Source organism: Salvelinus alpinus, chromosome 6 (genome assembly GCF_045679555.1).
Source record: "Salvelinus alpinus chromosome 6, SLU_Salpinus.1, whole genome shotgun sequence".
Lineage (NCBI taxonomy): Eukaryota > Metazoa > Chordata > Actinopteri > Salmoniformes > Salmonidae > Salvelinus > Salvelinus alpinus.
In genome coordinates, this window is record NC_092091.1 from 62,487,973 (window position 1) to 62,507,366 (window position 19,394).

At 42.9% G+C, this 19,394-nt stretch overlaps 1 protein-coding gene and 1 long non-coding RNA gene across 2 annotated transcripts in view; one reads left to right on the plus strand and one right to left on the minus strand.

The window, feature by feature from the left end:
- Positions 1 to 3,587: 3,587 nt before the first annotated feature.
- Positions 3,588 to 19,394, minus strand: part of LOC139579741 (zinc finger protein 184-like) — a 42,632-nt gene continuing 26,825 nt past the window's right edge. The window contains exons 7-11 of the mRNA XM_071408563.1: positions 9,614 to 9,744; positions 9,274 to 9,435; positions 6,696 to 6,860; positions 5,202 to 5,313; positions 3,588 to 4,973 (exon numbers count right to left, since the gene is read on the minus strand). Coding sequence (XP_071264664.1) covers positions 4,015 to 4,973; positions 5,202 to 5,313; positions 6,696 to 6,860; positions 9,274 to 9,435; positions 9,614 to 9,744 — 1,529 coding nt within the window. The 3' untranslated portion in view covers positions 3,588 to 4,014. The remainder of the gene's footprint in view (positions 4,974 to 5,201; positions 5,314 to 6,695; positions 6,861 to 9,273; positions 9,436 to 9,613; positions 9,745 to 19,394) is intronic.
- On the plus strand, positions 10,308 to 17,949 carry LOC139577696 (uncharacterized). Its single transcript, XR_011675360.1, has 2 exons — positions 10,308 to 10,643; positions 12,140 to 17,949. It is a non-coding gene; the product is annotated as an uncharacterized lncRNA (long non-coding RNA).

Sequence of the window (19,394 nt, forward strand, 5' to 3'; positions counted from 1 at the left end):
AGTCACATGATTTCTTAATTTGCAGTACATTTGCCAATCAGTTGGGCTGCCAGACTTATTTGCCATACCTTTTGCCTCATCCCTCTCAACCATACAATTTTTCAATTCCTCATCAATCCAAGGGGATTTAACAGATTTTACAGTGATTATATATATACACTGCTCAAAAAAATAAAGGGAACACTTAAACAACACAATGTAACTCCAAGTCAATCACACTTCTGTGAAATCAAACTGTCCACTTAGGAAGCAACACTGATTGACAATAAATTTCACATGCTGTTGTGCAAATGGAATAGACAAAAGGTGGAAATTATAGGCAATTAGCAAGACACCCCCAATAAAGGAGTGGTTCTGCAGGTGGTGACCACAGACCACTTCTCAGTTCCTATGCTTCCTGGCTGATGTTTTGGTCACTTTTGAATGCTGGCGGTGCTTTCACTCTAGTGGTAGCATGAGACGGAGTCTAGAACCCACACAAGTGGCTCAGGTAGTGTAGCTCATCCAGGATGGCACATCAATGCGAGCTGTGGCAAGAAGGTTTGCTGTGTCTGTCAGCGTAGTGTCCAGAGCATGGAGGCTCTACCAGGAGACAGGCCAGTACATCAGGAGACGTGGAGGAGGCCGTAGGAGGGCAACAACCCGGCAGCAGGACCGCTACCTCCGCCTTTGTGCAAGGAGGAGCACTGCCAGAGCCCTGCAAAATTACCTCCAGCAGGCCACAAATGTGCACAAAAAGTTATTTTTTCTTTATTGTATTTTTTCCCAAGTACCTAAACGTCTTTACCAATGTCAACTAGATCGAAGTATTCATTCTATTGATCTATTACATTATTCTACTGAGCTAGGGTATAGTTAGTCTTCTAGGGCAACATAATGACAAAAGAGAAGCTACAATGTATCTAATTATAAACAAGTTGATTAATAGCATACCAAAATGTCGGACGTTATAAGTTGAAACATATCTATATAGGGCAACAAAAAATAAAACCCTGCACCCCCTGTCAAAAAATCGTTCTGCAGTCTTTGACTGTAGCCAATAGCGCATTTTCTATATGAACTATAGGGTTACGGTTGGGAGTGGGCTTCAGAATTTATTTATTTTTTCATGAGCATGGCCTTATTTCTATTACAGCATATTGGATGACTTTCATTCATATTCCATTCACCCAGTTCAATGTAACATTGATAGGTTTAGGCTACTACGTGATACTCAAATTTTCCCTATACCAATTATGAGGTTGCTACCACCTAGCCTATGAATGAAAATTTACAAAGTAGGTGCACACAGGTCGACAGAAATATTTGAGGTGACAAGACAGTTACACATGGACAAACAGTGACACATTCAATACCGCCTTGCACACTCTTGCCTGCATCTAGCTGATCTAATGTGTAATCATTCGTCCAACAGTTGCAAATGAGTTTCCATTGGACAAATTCAGGTATGTTTGTCCCCGTTTAGTTCCATTTGCTTACGTTTAAGAAACGTTTTTCAACAGAATGGGCATAAACACAGTTCACTTTCATAGCGGCCACGTTGTATTCCATTACAAAACAGTGTTTTAATCAATGATTTGGTGGTGTAAATATATTTAGCAGTCTTATCTTATCTAATGTTTCACTATAAAAAAAAAAATGAAATTCAAGTCCTCCCCTTCCTCCTCTGAGGAACCTCCACTGGTGTGATGAGATCAGATGTGATGTATACTATTCTCAATGAAAGTCTTAGAATGAAAAGTCACATTTTGTGTTTATTAAACATAAACAAGTGTTAAATACACCAACATACACCTGTCTCAACTACAAATCTGTATGATAAACTACATTCATTTTCTCATTAAGTGTCTTTGGAAAGAAATTAAGTAGTTGAATGGCATTTGTGAACATCATATAGCCTACGCAGTACAAACACAATATGTAACAGACTTTCTAGGCTTATAAATGCCTTAAATATCACACAATGTCTGGATGCAATATTCTACCTAGGAATATTCAACACTGTTACTCTCATTATTCCAAATGCATCTGCTGACAAAAATGACAATTCATGTTTGTCTTTAATTCAGGGTTTGAGTGGTATGGTTACTTTCTATGTTATAGAGTGCAATGGTTTTCTATTGGTGTATCCTGAGGTAGCTCCTCTCTGAGAATCTCTTCCCACAGTGTGTACAGGCAAACAGCCTCTCCCGTGTGGACCTTCAGGTGCATCTTCAGCTGGTGCTGGCTGGAGAATCTCTTCTCACAATAGGGTCAGCTGGAGGATTTCTCCCTTGTGTGGACTCTCTGGTGCCTCTTCAGGTTGCCAGCATGGGCAAAGTGCATGTGACACTGTGTACAGCTGAAGGGTTCCTCCCCATTGTGGACACCCCTATGCCTGATAAGGTTACTCAGGAAGGAGAAGCTCTTGTAACATAGCTTACACTTGAAGGGCCTCTCCTTGGTGTGAACGGTCTGGTGTTGCTTCACATAGTTTGCCTCAGAGAAGCGCTTCCCACACGTGGGGCAGGCATACGGTTTGTCGGCGTCCGTCCTAATGCGTCGCTTCCCACGTTGTGACCCAGAGGTAGAAGCAGGAGCCAACACCCTCAGGTCATTAGTCTTTGAGCTCCCTCCTTGACCTCTAACCATTGTTTGGGTGTTGTTGAGATTGGGTGCCGTGTTATAGGCTAGGTACCTCTTGCGGTGAACACCCATCCTGACCCTGTCTGTATTGGTGGGGTAACCATGAGGTAACTGAGGATGGCTAGACCCAGGCCTTCTATGAACCCAGTCATTAGGCATTAGATGAGATCCTGAAGGAGAAGACAGACTTCCTGTTAGACTACCACCAAGGGGTTCACCCACCACTGTTTGTGAAGGCTGAAGCCCAGGGTGACCTTCTCTGTTCATCATGGACACTGTGGTATTTGTATCATAGGAACATGAAGGTCTATCTCTATCAGCCCCAGGCCCTGCTTCATCCCTGCACTGAGACTGTGAAGAGAAGGGTCTGGGCTGCAGACTGGATCCCTGACTGGAGCCTCTGTCTCTCTGATGACCACCAGGATTGAGGTTATTCAATCCACCTGTCCACTGGTTGTGTTCTGTGTGGTGGTGGAGTCTCTGTCCCTCACGGTTGGGTCCTGGTTCCAACTCGGGAAGGAAGAGTGATGGCTCCTGATCCAGGGTACTGATCCGGGGCCAGGGTTTGTGCCCAGCCACCTCAGAGGTCCAGTGTCTCCCGCCAGCAACACCGGATATCAGCAGGTCCTCGTGGACTGCAGACTGTAAACACAAATTGTACAGAAAAGCATAGCAGTTTATATAAGAAACTCTGCTGTACACACAGAAACATGACATTATAAAATGTTAACCACAGTCAAGTCCATCTCTAACACTGTGATTGAAGTACCTAACAATATGGAGCCATTGGGGTTTATTATAAAACAATTCCGCATGTGTTGACTCAAGAATTAAGTATACTGTTCTGGTTAGACTGAGTTAAGGGAAACTCAGTCTCTGCAATGATACAAAAATAACCAAGTTAGTCAGCACAGAGTCAATTTTGTATTTAATTTCACAAAATGATCATACACTAAGACAACTTGAAGTATAGTACTTTTATTGCACAAAACGATACGTGACAAATATAATAACTTTTCTCACTATGGTAACACTTGACCTTTTCTGTAAATCTGGTACCCTCGCTTTAAATTGTTTTTTTTTTGAATACATTGGAAAAGGTTCAACATTACATAACACACAACTTCACGTGAAGTAAACATGAATTAAGGCACCATCATTATCTCACTATAAAACACCAGTATCAACCTAAAGGGGGAAAATGTGTCACTCTTCATCAGTGAAGCATTTGTACAGACACCATCACACCAACCATCACCATATCATCTACTCTGTCTCATCATACTCATTCTTTCTTCAGTTCACCTCATCCAGTTCCCTGCTACATCCAAAACAAACAGAATTAACTACAAACAAACTAGCTAGTACTACATAACATGTTACTATACTCTATACATGGGCCATGTGCATTTTCTGCTGGTGTATCCTAAGGTAGCTCCTCTCGGAGAACCTCTTCCCGCAGTGCATACAGGCAAACGGCCTCTCTCCCGTGTGGACCTTCAGGTGCATCTTCAGCTGGTGCTGGTGGGAGAACCTCTTCTCACACTGGGGGCAGCTGAAAGGTTTCTCCCCTGTGTGGACCCTCTGGTGTCTCTTCAGGTGGTGCTGATGGGAGAACCTCTTCTCACACAATTGGCAGCTGAATGGTTTCTCCCCAGTGTGCATCCTCTGGTGGATCTCCACCTGTTTGGGGAAACTGAAGGCTTTCCCACAGAATGAACACGGGAAGCGCTTCTCTTTGCCACAGGATCTACTGATAATGTCACTACTACTGTCATTTGTCAATGGGCTGGTGCTGCCATTTAGTGTTGAGGCACTGGCATTGTCTGAGGTCTGGTTTAACATAAGGAGAGTGTGAGGAGGACAAAGACCAGGGACTGTCTGTGTTGTCGCAGGGTCCATGTTCCAGTTGATAGATCCTATAGAAGGCAGGCTGAAGGCAGCACCTGTTAGGGGGTTAACCTGAGGCGCCATCAGTCTCTCTGAATCACAACTATAGGAGCAGGACGGAGCGTCGCTAGCCGAGTCTGTGTCTGTTCTCTCCCGCCTCATATGGACACCTCCCCGTCCCCGCAGACCAAATCTATGCCTCGCCCTGGTCACAGCCAGTCTGTTGTCATGGAGACTAAGATCGATTGTTGTTTTGTGTCCCACTATCTGTTTCTGGTTAACAGTGTTGTTCCCCAGCCCAGAGTTGAGGACGCTGTCCCATCCACTGACCTCCACTATGTCACCTCTGGTCCTGGCCTGCTCAGTGATGTTGTCCCCTGGGCGCTTGACTGCACTGGTCTGGGTCTGGGAATCCAAGATGGGAGCCCAGTCTCCTCTGTTAGCCTCCAGCCAACCACCTGCAGGAAGAGGTTACAAAATAGACTTTACATGGCAGAGAACTCTACATATGTCGTTTTTTTACCTGGTCAATCACCTGGTCAAGTTCATACATTATAATGTGTGGGTTTTATATGTAAACATAAGTTGTATTTATGAATGAAAAAAAAATAAAGAATAGCCAGGTGCATCACTATTCCCATTGAAGATCTATTACTGTATGTAGGCTATATGTATTTCTCCCTTACCTTGCTCCCCCATCTTTAGTCCACTCAGCAGATCAATGCTCTCTGGTCCATCTTCTATTGTCTCCTCTTTGACCAGCAGCAGATCAGGCTTCCAATCCTCCATGTCTACTGACTGTAAGAGATACAGAGTGAGAGGATGTTGGATCAAGAAATCTGATATGAGCACCCTGCTATGGAGCATTTTCTGATTGGGCAATGAGGGATTGCTGTGAGTACTATGCAAACAGGTCAATTTATTTGATACTATGCAAACGTGTTAGTTGATTTGATTACTTGACACTCTTTAACAGTTTGATAATTTAAAAGGCACGGTCCCACACCTAAGACAAAATTAATCAAGACCTCATTAGTTCATTTGATTACTTGACAGTTGTGATGGATTTATTTATTGTTTACCCAGTTTTCTCCAAAATTTCGTGGTATCCAATTGGTAATTACAGTCTTGACTCATTGCTGCAACTCCCGTATGGACACGGGAGAGGCGAAGGTCGAGAGCCGTGTGTCCTCCGAAACACAACCCAACCAAGCTGCACTGCTTCTTGACACAATGCCCACTTAACCCGGAAGCCAGCCGCACCAATGTGTCGGAGGAAACACCGTGCAGCGTGCACTGCGCCCGGCCCGCTACAGGAGTCGCTAGTGCACGATGGGACAAGGACATCCCTGTCGGCCAAACCCTCACCTAACCCGGATGACGCTGGGCCAATTGTGCGCCGCCCCATGGGTCTCCCGGTCGCGGCCGGCTGCGACAGAGCCTGGACTCGAACCCAGGATCTCTAGTGGTACAGCTAGCACTGCCATGCAGTGCCTTAGACCACTGCGCCACTCGGAAGAGATGTTTGTGCATTTCTAATAACCAATTTCTGTGTTCAAGCAAGTGACTGACTGAACAAATCCTCACTATCAGTATCTGCAATTTGGCAGTACACCCAGAACTTTGTTTTGAGAACGAAAGGATATCTCAGTTTCAAGGTCTCAGCTTGTACAGAAGAAGCCTCGTGAGGTATTCGTCTGTCACATGCATGAACCAAATGTTAATGATTAATTAATTATGAATGATGAATAAGCTAAATCATGCAAATATAACTTGCCTGCGTAAATATTTAAGAGAACTAACGGGACTGCCCCAGTGGAGCTCACTTCAGACCGATACCTTATGCATCTAAGTTTGACTGACCTCTCAGCATGCTGGTAATAAACAATGATTAATTTAAGATTGACTTTGAGTGTCCCATGTGTAGAATTTCCATGACACTCTTTAATGGTTTGACAATTCAAAGGCATGGTGCCACACTTAAGACACAATTATTAAAACCTGGGCCTGTATCCACAAAGTCTCAGAGTAGGATTGCTGATCTAGGATCCTTCCATATAAATCTTATTCATTATGCTCTAAAAGACAAAACTGATCCTAGATCAACACGCATACGCTGAGTAGCTTTGTGGATATGCCGCTGACCTAAAACCATTCAGACAGTAGTTCAGTGGGCTCACCTCAGTGAGACTGTGTGTGGTGCTGTGCTGCTCAGCTGGTTCCTCTGTGGGTTCAGGAGGAGGTGTAGTCTGGTTGTCCTCCATGACCATGGTCTCCTCAGGGTTCCCCAGACCCTCCTCACACCCCTCCTCCTTGACCAGCAGCACCTCTGGACCCTCCTCCTCCTGGAAGAGACAAGTGATACAGATTACACAGACATACACTCCCTCAGGTACATACACACAGATAATAAACACACTTTCAACATGGAGTGTTTACCCATCCCCACTACGGTTGAGTCCTATACTGTAGTCACAGAATGACTTCATTGTTTTTAAACCCATCATGGTGGACATAAATATGATGTGGGTAAAAATAAGTCAGCTATGATAAGTCAAAAGTCATCAGACAAACCTGACAAAACTATTCTGATGTGTACAGTAGGTGTTTGTTGGTGTGTGTGTATCACAGGAGGTTGGTGGCACCTTAATTGGGGAGAACGGGCTTGTGTTAATGACTGGAGCGGAAAAGGTGGAATGGTATCAAATACATCAAACACATGGTTTCCAGGTGTTTGATGTCACTCCATTTGCCATTCTCCTCTCAGCAGCCTCTTGTGGTGGGTATGTGTAGGTATATTTAGTAAGTGCAAAATGTATATTGGTTAAAACGTTGTGTTTATGCAGAATAGGGTGAGATCAGATGTGATGTATACTAAAGAGTCTGAATGACAGTCTTAGAATGAAAAGTCACATTTTGTGTTTATTAAACATAAACGAGTTCTAAATACACCATATGAAAATCACACATACACATGTCTCAGAAACAAATCTGTATTTACTCGATAAACTGCATTTCTTTTCTCATTAAAAGTGTCTTGGGAATTTTTTGGGTAGTTGAAAGGAAGTAATGGATTTAACATCAAATGTACAGTACAAACACAATATGAAACAGACTCATTAGGCTTATATATATATGCCTTATATATCACACAATGTCTGGATGCAATATTCTACCCAGGAATATTTAACACTGAAATCTGTTACTCACATTACTCCTTGTTTAGCCTCATGCTTCAACACTCTTAGTTATTGCGGAAATTGACCCACTACTGCTGTTTACTTTGTGCATCTAAGTCAGAGATCATCAACTAGATTCAGCTACGGGCCAATATCTTTCTTGCAGATGGTCAAGGGGCCGGAACATAATTATAATTTGTAGACTGAAAATTGACCGCAAGAAGACAAAACAGATATATTTGACAAAAATATGATAATTTCAAACCTTGCTTAAATTTGTATATGATCACATATATCTTTCTATTAGGCATGGGAATACTCAGGATTCCAAAATTAAAATCAATTGGAACTGATTTGCTGGTATTTTATGTCCAACAATAAAAACAAATACAAATGTATTAGTTTTAATTGCTCAGAAAACTCAACCGCGGGCCGCCAGTTGGTGAACCCGGATCTACGTCATCTCGCTGAGTCTACCTTTACGTAGTGTTGAATATTCAACACTGAAATCTGTTACTCTTGTTATTCCAAATGCATCTGTGGATCTTTTCTGCTGACAACAATGACAATTCATGTTCGTTTTTAATGCAGGAGGTGCTCAACACGTCAGAAGCTATAGAGTGGAATGGTTTTTCTTCTGGTGTATCTTGAGGTAGCTCCTCTCTGAGAACCTCTTCCCACATTGTGTACAGGCGAACGGCCTCTCTCCTGTGTGGACCTTCAGGTGCGTCTTCAGCAGGTGCTGACGGGAGAACCTCTTATCACACTGGGGGCAGCTGAAGGGTTTTTCCCCTGTGTGGACCTTCTGGTGCCTCTTCAGGCTGCCAGACTGGGCGAAGCGCATGTGACACTGGGGGCAGCTGTATGGTTTCTCTCCTGTGTGGACCCTCTGGTGGATCTCCACCTTCTGGGCGCAGCTGAAGCCTTTGTTACAGAACATGCAGAGGAACCGTTTCTCTTTACTATTGCCTGATGTTGCTCCCCTTCCCTGAGCCTGGGCTCTAGCCCGGTCGTCTGAGTTCAATAGCTGATTGAAAATGATACGCCCGTGTGAATCGGAAGGCCCCATCGACGTGGACACTAAGCTTTCCCTGTAATCTAAGAAATCTCTGCCTTGTGAGTGTCCATCGCCTAGGTGACTATCTGCATTCCATGTGGGAGGAGTGTCGCCCTCCACTTTCACAGTCACTTCATCTACAACTAGACCCTCCCCTTTCTTATCTAGGCACCCTTCAGAGTACACACTACTACTGTACCGATTCCAGTCTCCTCTAGACAGATCAGTCTGTGTCTCTAAACCCAAGGGCATGCTGTCAGGGTCCATCTCTGTAGTGTAAGAACAACATGGATCATCGCCGGCATTTAACACATCACCTGAATCTGGATTGGAATGAACCGTCCTCGGGTTACTGTAAAGTAAATATTCTGAGCTTGGAGCAGGAGGACACCCCAGTCCCCCAAGCCCCAGTCTCTCAGAGTCTGACCTGTGGTCAGATCCTGTGTGTAAAAGCCTTTGTGTTACTGTTAAAGTCTCTGTGTCGGTCTCTGACTTGAGGACGGTGTTCAGCGTTCCACTGACCTCCGTGATGCTGTGTCGGGTCCTGGGCTGCACTGGGGCGGGGTCCTCCGTGGCTACAGGGAGTGCTCCAGTCCCTCCAGTCTTGATGTCTCCGCTGTGCCGTGGGTCTTCCTCTTCTTCAGACCTATCCAGCTTGACCCCAGGACTTTCAGCCTCTGCAGACTGACACAAGAAGAGAGGAGGCTATTGGATAACAATGTCATAGGGAAGTCTCACAAGCTCCTCTATGGCAGATAAATTAGGATGTACATGTAAGCAAGTGAATAGCTGAATAGCCTTTCTGAAATAAACTGGCCACATGTGATGTACTGTAATTTTGATGTAATACTATTACACTAACCTCTATCATGATAACGTGCTGGGTTGAGGTTCCACTCCCCTCATCAACGGTGATTGGTTGTTCATCTCTCCATGTATTGTGTCCCGCTGGCTTCGCAAAGCTCCTGTGGCCTCCAGTGAGATTTCCTTCACCTGAGAGAGTGATTGGGGGAAAAGAGGTGGTTAAATTAGGTACTGTCAATGCCTACCTCTATGTTGTAGACTATTCACAATTTTAACAAGATCTAGAATTGGAAAGGATGTAAGGTAACACTTCTCATAACTTATTGATATACTATTTATTGATTTATGTATTATGTTCCATGTATCACATTGTTTTCATTGAGTAAATAATAGGAAATGCAGTAAATCAAGAATCTGGTTAGAATATGATGGATAAGTAATCAGGGGAATTATTGCATACTGTCCAAAAACTGACCAAGACCAAATTCTGGGTAACACATCTGAACACATGTACAGAGGGGAATGGGGCTACTGTACTGAGCTATATGTGAACATCACAGGAGGTTGGTGGCAGCTTAATTGGGGAGGACGGGCTCGTGGTAATGGCTGGAGCAGAATTAGTAGAACGGTATCAATGTGTAGTAGTAGAACGGTATCATTTGCGCCGTTCCAGACATTATTATGAGCTATCCTCCCCTCAGCAGCCTCCACTGACGTACCTCTTGCGATTCCTCTGTATCGGTCGAGGATCTTGACACTACTGGGACGACTGGCGAGGACGCGCTCTCGCATTGTCCTCTCTGCGCGCTCCCGTGCGGTCTTCAATTCCAGTAACTGTAGTTTCCTCCGCAATGCCCTGTTTTCTTTCTGGCTTTGAGTTATTTCCAAACGAAACACTGCATAGTCGTCGTCTACGAGTTTACATATATCTGCCACGGCTGCATTCGCTAGCACCTCCATGATGGAGGCTATTTGAGTGTGAAAAACCATACAGTTAGCCATTGTTAGCTAACGTTAGCAGCTTGCGTTACCTAGATAACGTATATCGAACAAGTCCTTTTCCCAACGCGAATTAAAGACTACATGGGGTGAGTATGTAATGCTGTTAAGTTCAATTAGTCATATTTTGAGTTCCATGGTGTTAAAAAAGTATAATTAACGACAATAAAAACGCTAACGTGGAAATTGTTCCTGGTCACTGTTCACTTCCGTTTACTTCTTCTTCTATGACGTTTAACGGCGGTTGGCAACCAATTTGTTGCATTACCGCCACCTACTAGACTGCAGTACAACTCCCTTATACTTTGCTTGAAAAATAAAAATGTAAGAAATAAATACCCTACCATCTAACTTACTAATTTCAAAATTATATAAAATAAAATTTGCACCACCCTACTCCACTAATTAACTGTATTTATTCCTACCTCAAGCCATCATCCTGAAAGGATGGGACATCACCACTTAACACACCCTGTAACTCTTCTGTCAAGTCTCGCACACCAAAATACCTTTTTGCAGCTGCCACCACAACCTCAATTTTCGGCAACTTCCGTTCCATCCCTGCAGTACAGTTGATAACCATTGCTATAAATGCTAATCTTTTACTCACACCACTCCTCTCAGGATCCCTCCCCCTTGACCCATCTTCCTCTACTTTCTTCACTGCCTCAGCATATGACAACTTCTGCACTACTCTAACCCTGGAAATCTCAACCTGCCTCTCTCACACGGGACATTTCTGATCCTATGTCCCATGGGCACCCCTACAATTAACACATACTTTCCCCAATGCTACACATTCCTTTGTCTCATGCCCTTCTGCACACTTCTCACACCTAGGAACCTCCCTCCTACACACTGCTGCCACATGCCCATAAGCTTGACACCTGTAGCATCATAATGTATTCGGCTCATACACTCATATAGGATAACTTATATATCCAAACTTCACTTTGTCATGCAAAGACTCAACTTCAAAACTCAAAAAAACAGACAATGACTCTTCTGTTTCCCCACTCTCGCCACCCTGTTTGTGTCGCATCAAACGACGAGCATCACAAACACCGGGAATCTTTCCCCTCAGCTGGTCAACTTTTATATTTACTGATACCCCAGTTATCACTCATTTCATTGGTGCCCTTTTCTTGAGAGTGAAACAATTCACTCTTGTTGCCCCCATTTGTTTTACTCCGAGCGCCTTCTCCTTCTGACCAACAGAAACACAAACAATTATCACTAGACCACTTCTGGTTACCCTCACCGATTCCACGTTTCCCAACTCTTTTTTCACCCACCGTGAGACCACAAATGGATCAGCCAAAAGGCAAGAGTCCACTTTTTCCTTAAACTTCACTCCTCCTGTCTTCAGCTCACTCTGCTTACACTTTCTACCATTCTTTAACAAACCATCTCCCTTTTTTCCAAAATGTTTATCCGACTCAAGCTCACCCTCTTCTTCCCTCTCTCTCTTAGACCTTCTATCCCTCTCTTTTTCCCTCCATTCCTCGTCCGTTTTCCAAGTATACGTCTCCTTATGATAACACGGCACTATTCCTGACAACCATCTTGTTCTTGCTTTCTCTAGGGACTCCCTTTCCACCACCTCTAACCAACATCAGCGTGTCGTCAGCCAACCGCATACTCGACCAGGGGAAGATCACTTGATGGAATGGCACACTTCCGTTTACACTGAAGAGAAAGGATATGAATGGTGGTGTCATAGCTCAAAGGGTGTGGCTAAATGAAAAGTGTATGCGCGCTGTTTTTTTAAATACGGTACTGATTATTACGTTACACGTCAAGTCTCCAATTCAAGTATCTTTCAAGCTCGGAGCAGATTTGTTTATAAAGAACAGTGTGTTAGCAAGAACATAGTAGAATAGAATACAATATAATTATTTTATTTAATCTACATCACCTCATTAAGGTAAATATTCAACTGTGCTTTATTTTTTTATTTAACCTTTATTTAACTAGGCATGTCAGTTAAGAACAAATTCTTATTTACTATGACGGCCTACCAAAAGGCAAAAGGCCTCCTGCGGGGACGGGGATTAAAAATAAAGATATAGGACAAAACATACATCACGACAAGAGGGGATAACACAACACTACATAAAGAGAGACCTAAGACAACAACATAGCAAGGCAGCAACACATGACAACACAGCATGGTAGCAACACAACATGACAACAACATGTTTGCAACAACATGGCAGCAGCACAAAACATGGTACAAACATTATTGGGCACAAACAACAACACAAAGGGCAAGAAGGTAGAGACAACAAGGGACAATCAGGGTTAGTTTGTCAGCTGGGGTGAAAGAGGAGCGATTACGATATAGGAAACCAAGTCTAGATTTAATTTTAGCCTGCAGCTTTGATATGTGCTGAGAGAAGGACAGTGTACCGTCCAGCCATACTCCCAAGTACTTGTATGAGCGCTAAACCCTCAGAGGTAGTAATCACACCTGTGGGGAGAGGGGCATTCTTCTTACCAAACCAAATTACCTTTGTTTTGGAGGTGTTCAGAACAAGGTTAAGGGCAGAGAAAGCTTGTTGGGCACTAAGAAAGCTTTGTTGTAGAGTGTTTAACACAAAATCTGGGGAGGGGCCAGCTGAGTATAAGACTGTATCATCTGCATATAAATGGATGAGAGCTTCCTACTGCCTGAGCTATGTTGTTGATGTAAATTGAGAAGAGCGTGGGGCCTAGGATTGAGCCTTGGGGTACTCCCTTGGTAACAGGCAGTGGCTGAGACAGCAGATGTTCTGACTTTATACACTGCACTCTTTGAGAGAGGTTGTTAGCAAACCAGGCCAAAGACCCCCTCAGAGACACCAACACTCCTTAGCCGGCCCACAAGAATGGAATGGTCTACCATATCAAAAGCTTTGGCCAAGTCAATAAAAATAGCAGCACATCATTGCTTAGAATCAAAGGCAATGGTGACATCATTTAGGACCTTTAAGGTTGCAGTGACACATCCATAACCTGAGTGGAAACCAGATTGCATACCAGAGAGAATACTATAGACATCAAGAAAGCCAGTCAGTTGATCATTGACAAGTTTTCCCAACACTTGATAAACAGGGCAAAATAGAAATTGGCCTATAACAGTTAGGATCAGCTTGATCTCCCCCTTTAAATAAAGGACGCACAGTGGCTGCCTTCCAAGCAATGGGAACCTCCCCAGAGAGGACAGACAGGTTAAAAAGGTCAGAGATAGGCTTGGCGATGATAGGGGCTGCAACATTAGAAAAGAAAGGGTCTACATCTGACCCAGATCTTTTTTGGGGGTCAAGTTTAAGGAGGTCCTTTAGCACCTCAGACTCAGTGACCGCCTGCGGGGAGAAACTTTGTAGTGAGACGGGATAAAGAGGGAGGAGCATCAAGGCTAGTCGCATTAGAAGTGGTGGGAGATGAGGATGTGCAAGGAGGCATGGCTGAGTCAAATAGGAATCCTGATGTAATGAAGTGGTGATTAAAGAGCTCAGCCATGCGCTCATTGGCAGTAACAACCACATCATCAACATCAAGGGACATAGGCAGCTGTGAGGAGGAGAGTTTCTTCTCCAGGTCTTTAACCGTTTTCCAGAACTTCTTGGGGTTAGACCCACAGAAAGAGAACTGCTCCTTAAAGTAACTTACTTCGGCCTTCCGGATAGTCTGAGTGCACTTATTTCTCATTTGCCTGATCGAGAGCCAATCAGCCTGAGTATGCGTGTGCCGAGCCTTGAATTCTTGAGGTGGAGTAACTCTGCCAGATCACGGTCAAACCAGGGGCTGAACCTGTTTTTAATTCTCTTTTTTTATGGGGGAGTGTTTGTTAACAATACCACTGAAAATATCAAAAAAGAAGGTCCACGTGTCTTCGACAGAGGGGATCAAGCTGATTCTATACCATTATACAGAGGCCAGGTCATGAAGGAAGGCTTGCTCATTAAAGTTTTTTAGCAAGCGTCTATGACAAATCAGGACAGGTCGTTTCACTGAACAGCCATTACAAACACAGGCTGTAAAACCGTGATCACTAAGGTCATTACAGAAAACACCAGACTGATACCTATCAGGATTATTTTTGAGGATAACATCAAGGAGAGTAGCCTTTTCTGGTTGTTTGGAGTCATTCCTCGTGGGATTGGTAATAATCTGAGAAAGATTTAGGGAGTCCCATTGCTTTAGGACTTGGTCAGGTGGTTTAAGCATGTCCCAGTTTAGGTCACCTAGCAGGAAAAATGCAGACTTAGTGTAAGGGGCCAGGAAAGAGCTTAGGCAGGTAGGGTGCAGGCCGGTGCTGATGTAGGACGATAGCACCCAGTAACAGTCAACAAAGAGCTATTTGAAAGTTGAATGTTTAAAACCATAAAATCAAATTGTTTGGTGACAGACTTGGTGGAGACAACCAAGCACTGAAGGTGTTCCTTGGTAAAGATTGCCACTCCACCACCTTCGGAAGATCTGTCTTACTGAAAAAGTTTATAAACAGAAAGGTTGACATCAGTGTTCAAAACACTCTTTCTTAACCACAATGACCAACATATCTGGATTTGAGCTGTAAACCAACACTTTCAATTGATCAATTTTAAGTAATAAGCTTCTTATGTTAACGTGCTGAAAACCCAGGCTTTTACAAGAGCAGAAATCAGTGAAGCAGATATCAGAGCACAAGTCAGAATTGGGGCTAGCAACAGTAGATAGGCCAGGGTGTACATGCACATTTCCAGATATCATCAACAGTAATACAATCAGGGCACAGCAGAGGACAGAGATAGCTCTGCAGTGTTGATTTTTTAATGACATTTGATGCACATTCATCTAGCCTAGGTTTATCTAGCCTAGGTTAACTGTCTCTATAAAAAGTATTTACAAGCCTGTTTCAAATTCAAGTTAACAAAGGGTTAATGATGGGTATGTTTGTGTGGGTTGTAAATTGAATTTGTTCTGACATTTCTTGAATTCTTGTTGCTCTTCCAGTTTTAAAATGTTTATTACATTTACAGATATTACATCTGTTTGACATTTTACCGCATTGTCAGGAGCTAGTAATATAAGCGTGACCAATAAACTTTGATTTTATGTTTATTACCCTCCTAAACAAAAGTAAACAGGTCGTACACTCTGACCCAGTTTGTAGAGACTAGTCAGTCTGGAATATCAAGTACAGGTGGACTTTAGTTCATGTTTTAATATTTCGTCTCAATCATCACACGACCTGAAGGCAGTTTATGGGCCATTTACTGCAAACAGCTTGAGGTCAAGGACTGTAGACTAAACACAGTGACATGGTGATGTACACTGCCTTACTTATTTATTTGGACAGTGAAGCTTTTGATTTGGTTCTATAGCCTATTCCAGCATTTTGGATTTTGGCTGGCTGGCTGGAGGCTGGCTGGTTGGAGGCTGGCTGGCTGGCTGTTTCCTATGAGGCTGCAGGCAGATTATGTTGTGCCCAATAGAAATTAATGGTAAATAATGTATTGTGTCATTTTGAAGTCACTTTTATTGTAAATAAGAATAGAATATGTCTCTGAACACTGCTACATTAATATAAATGCTTCCATGATTATGGATAATTATGAATGAGTTGTGAATAATGATGAGGGAGAAAGCTACAGAGGCACAAAGAGAAGTTGCTGTAGACCACCGAGTACTAACAGAAAGTATCTAGATAATGTGTGAATAGCTCAATGCTGTATGTAATATTAACAGAGAGGTATGTTTTCTGAGTGACCTAAATATTGACTGGTTTTCATCAAGCTGTCCACTCACAAAAAATCTTCAAACTGTAACCAGTGCTTGCAATCTGGTTCAGGTAATTTTTCAACCTACATACAAACAGCACAGGAAATAAATCATCCACGTGTATTGATCACATTTTTATTAATGCTGCAGAAATCTGCTCTGAAGAACTATCCAACCCATCAGATATAGTGATCATAATATAGTGGCCATATCTAGAGAAACCAATGTTCCAAAGTTAAAATTGTGTATGAGAGATCATACAAGAGGTTGTGTAGGGAGTCCTATTTTCAAGATGTAAAGAATATTTGCTGGTCTGTTGTCTGTAATGAGGAGAAACCAGATGCCTCACTTGACACATTTATGAAATTGCTTTTTCCAGTTACTAATAAGCACGCACCCATTAAGAAACTGACTGTAAAAATGTCTAATAATTTTGCTTGTAAGCAGGAATCAAGAGGATAGAGTTGTGGTCGGATTTACCAAATGGAGGGCGAGGGAGAGCTTTGTACGCGTCTCTGTGTGTGGAGTACAGGTGATCTATAATTTCTTTCCCTCTGGTTGCACATTTAACATGTTGATAGAGATTTGGTAGAACTGATTTAAGTTTCCCTGCATTAAAGTCTCCGGCCACTAGGAGCGCCGCCTCTGGGTGAGTGGTTTCCTGTTTGCTTATTTCCTTATACAGCTGACTGAGTGCGGTCTTAGTGCCCGAAGGTTAGCTCGAGTGCTTGACTGCGGTTGTGAGGTCAGAACGCTTGGATCAACCATACTCCTCCGCCAGAGCGTCCAGTATGCGCTCTGAATGCTCCGCGAGCGAAACGCTCTTGAATTTACAAACAGACCATCCGACAACGCTCTGAATTTATGAACGCCCAGAGCGTACTCCAGATTACAAACACACCGTAAGAAAGTTTGACGCACAAATAGCAGTGTGTTTGTGTGTGACGCTTAAGAGGTAGCTCTTCATTTTCAAGCTGTTGGCTACGTCCCTTTTCAACACACTAACACAATTCATGTAAATCTACATTTAAAAGGGGGGGGGACTCATTTGAGATTTGAAGCCTTGCCACAATCGGCGTCAGTTACGCAGACTAGGCAATTTACACAGAGAGCAATATGACTGTGAAGGATGGTTTTGTTCTCTTTTTAACAAAAATATATGCCTTATAGAAATAGGACATGTTAATCACAAAACATAGCGTGACTGCAGAAAAGCTGTTGTTAATCTAGGGTGTCGACTGTGCAAACCACAAGGTTGAGACAAGATGGAAAAATGCTGAATAACAAGAAAACAGGAACTGAGGAATATGTAGGAAAAATGCTGAATAACAAGAAAACAGGAACTGAGGAATGTGTAGAAACCGACAACTCAGCTCAATCTTCACAAACACCATTCCGGACATCTGAATCCTGAGTGCTGTGAGGCTGGGACCACCGATAGGCTAGCAAGTTTAAACCACGCTAAGCCTCTACTGTGACAGGCCAACTCTAAAGTTGGAACTACCTCTGTCACAGTATAAAATAAGATGTCTGTACTATTTCAGTCAGTTCTCTGCTTTACCCTGCGTGGTGATACAGTGAACCCGTATATACGAAAATTGCATTTACCATTTATCACTTGTGTTAAATAAATATAATTAAAGTATATTCGGTGACTCTGAATCACATTTTTATCCTGATACCAGATTCGATTGACGCAACCTTTTACAGTCAGTCAAATACACGTGATAGTTGCTTTGATGATCAGAACATGCAGTTGGACTGCTGACCAGACCAGACACGTCACGTGCGCGAGCGTAGCAAAATAAATGTAGAAATCCATGTTATTCAATTATTGCACCCACACTGCTCACACGCGCCAACGAGTGTCTGCGATAAGAGGGCTAAAATAGAAGTCCTTTCTATTTCTGATGCAGATCGCGCTGCAAGTCCTGCCTCTCCCATCTCCTCATTGGTTTATAGAAGCAGGTACCCACGTGCCATCTTCTCATTGGTTATACCCACGTGGGTGATTGAAAGACGAACTGTTTTGCCGGTTGTCGTCGTAATACTATGAAAGTGTAGATGGATCACCATATAAATTCAAAGATGAAAAAGCCTGGAAGGAGGAGAGATGACTAGAAACGATTCGGTTGGCCGTTTTATTTATGGATTAATTGTTGGAGTAGATGGCCTTGTGCATTTCAGGTAAAATAACAACTCAATGTTTATATCCCAGGACAGATGAGCTAGCAACAGCAAGCTAGCTAAATAGGACAAATTAGCCATCAAGTGCAAGCTAACGAGCTAAATTGCCATACATGTTTAATGCTTTTCGACCTGTCCCCAAATTAATGTCATTGTTTCAGAGTTTGTTTTGATATGTTTTTTTGATATGTTTTATTTACATTTTATTGGCGATAAGGTGATAAGTTGGACAGATCGAGTGAAAAAAGCTATTTTCCCACACGACATCTGTCCTTCTCACTACCACGCATTAGTTTTGCTTCCCCACCCGCCATTTTTAAAAAGACCCGACGGGGCTCATTGCCTGCTTGAATTATGCAGAAACGGGCAGTGTTTAGATCATGTAATCGATTCTGTTGGAAAGGGGAGAAATTGTGCTTTACAATGGTATTGACATTACAGTTGATCTGGAAGTATTACGTTTTTGGGGCGCTAAAATAAGGGCAATTGTACGGACCAAGGCGATGTACGAGTTTACATTAGGGGAACAAAATAAATGTATGCACGATAGCGCACGCGTGCAGCCGGTTTGGGTTCCGTGTTAAGGACACGTCCAACTATGTCAACGATTTTAATTGGCTGATGCAGAACTTGTTCCAGGTGAGACCAGCTACAATTTAGGGTTTTGTCACCTGCAAGTAAATTAAACATTTTAATTGGCTGATACACATTTTGAGCAGCAGAACATTTTGACATTTAAATTGTTGCTTGTGTTTTCCACTAAGTTTGAGTTCTATACTGTATTTACAGAATTATAATTTTTTTAAACCCATCATGGTTCATATGATGTGGGTAAAAATAAGTCTGCTATGGAAAGTCAGACAAACCCGACTAAACGATGTTGACGTGTACACTACAGTAGGTGT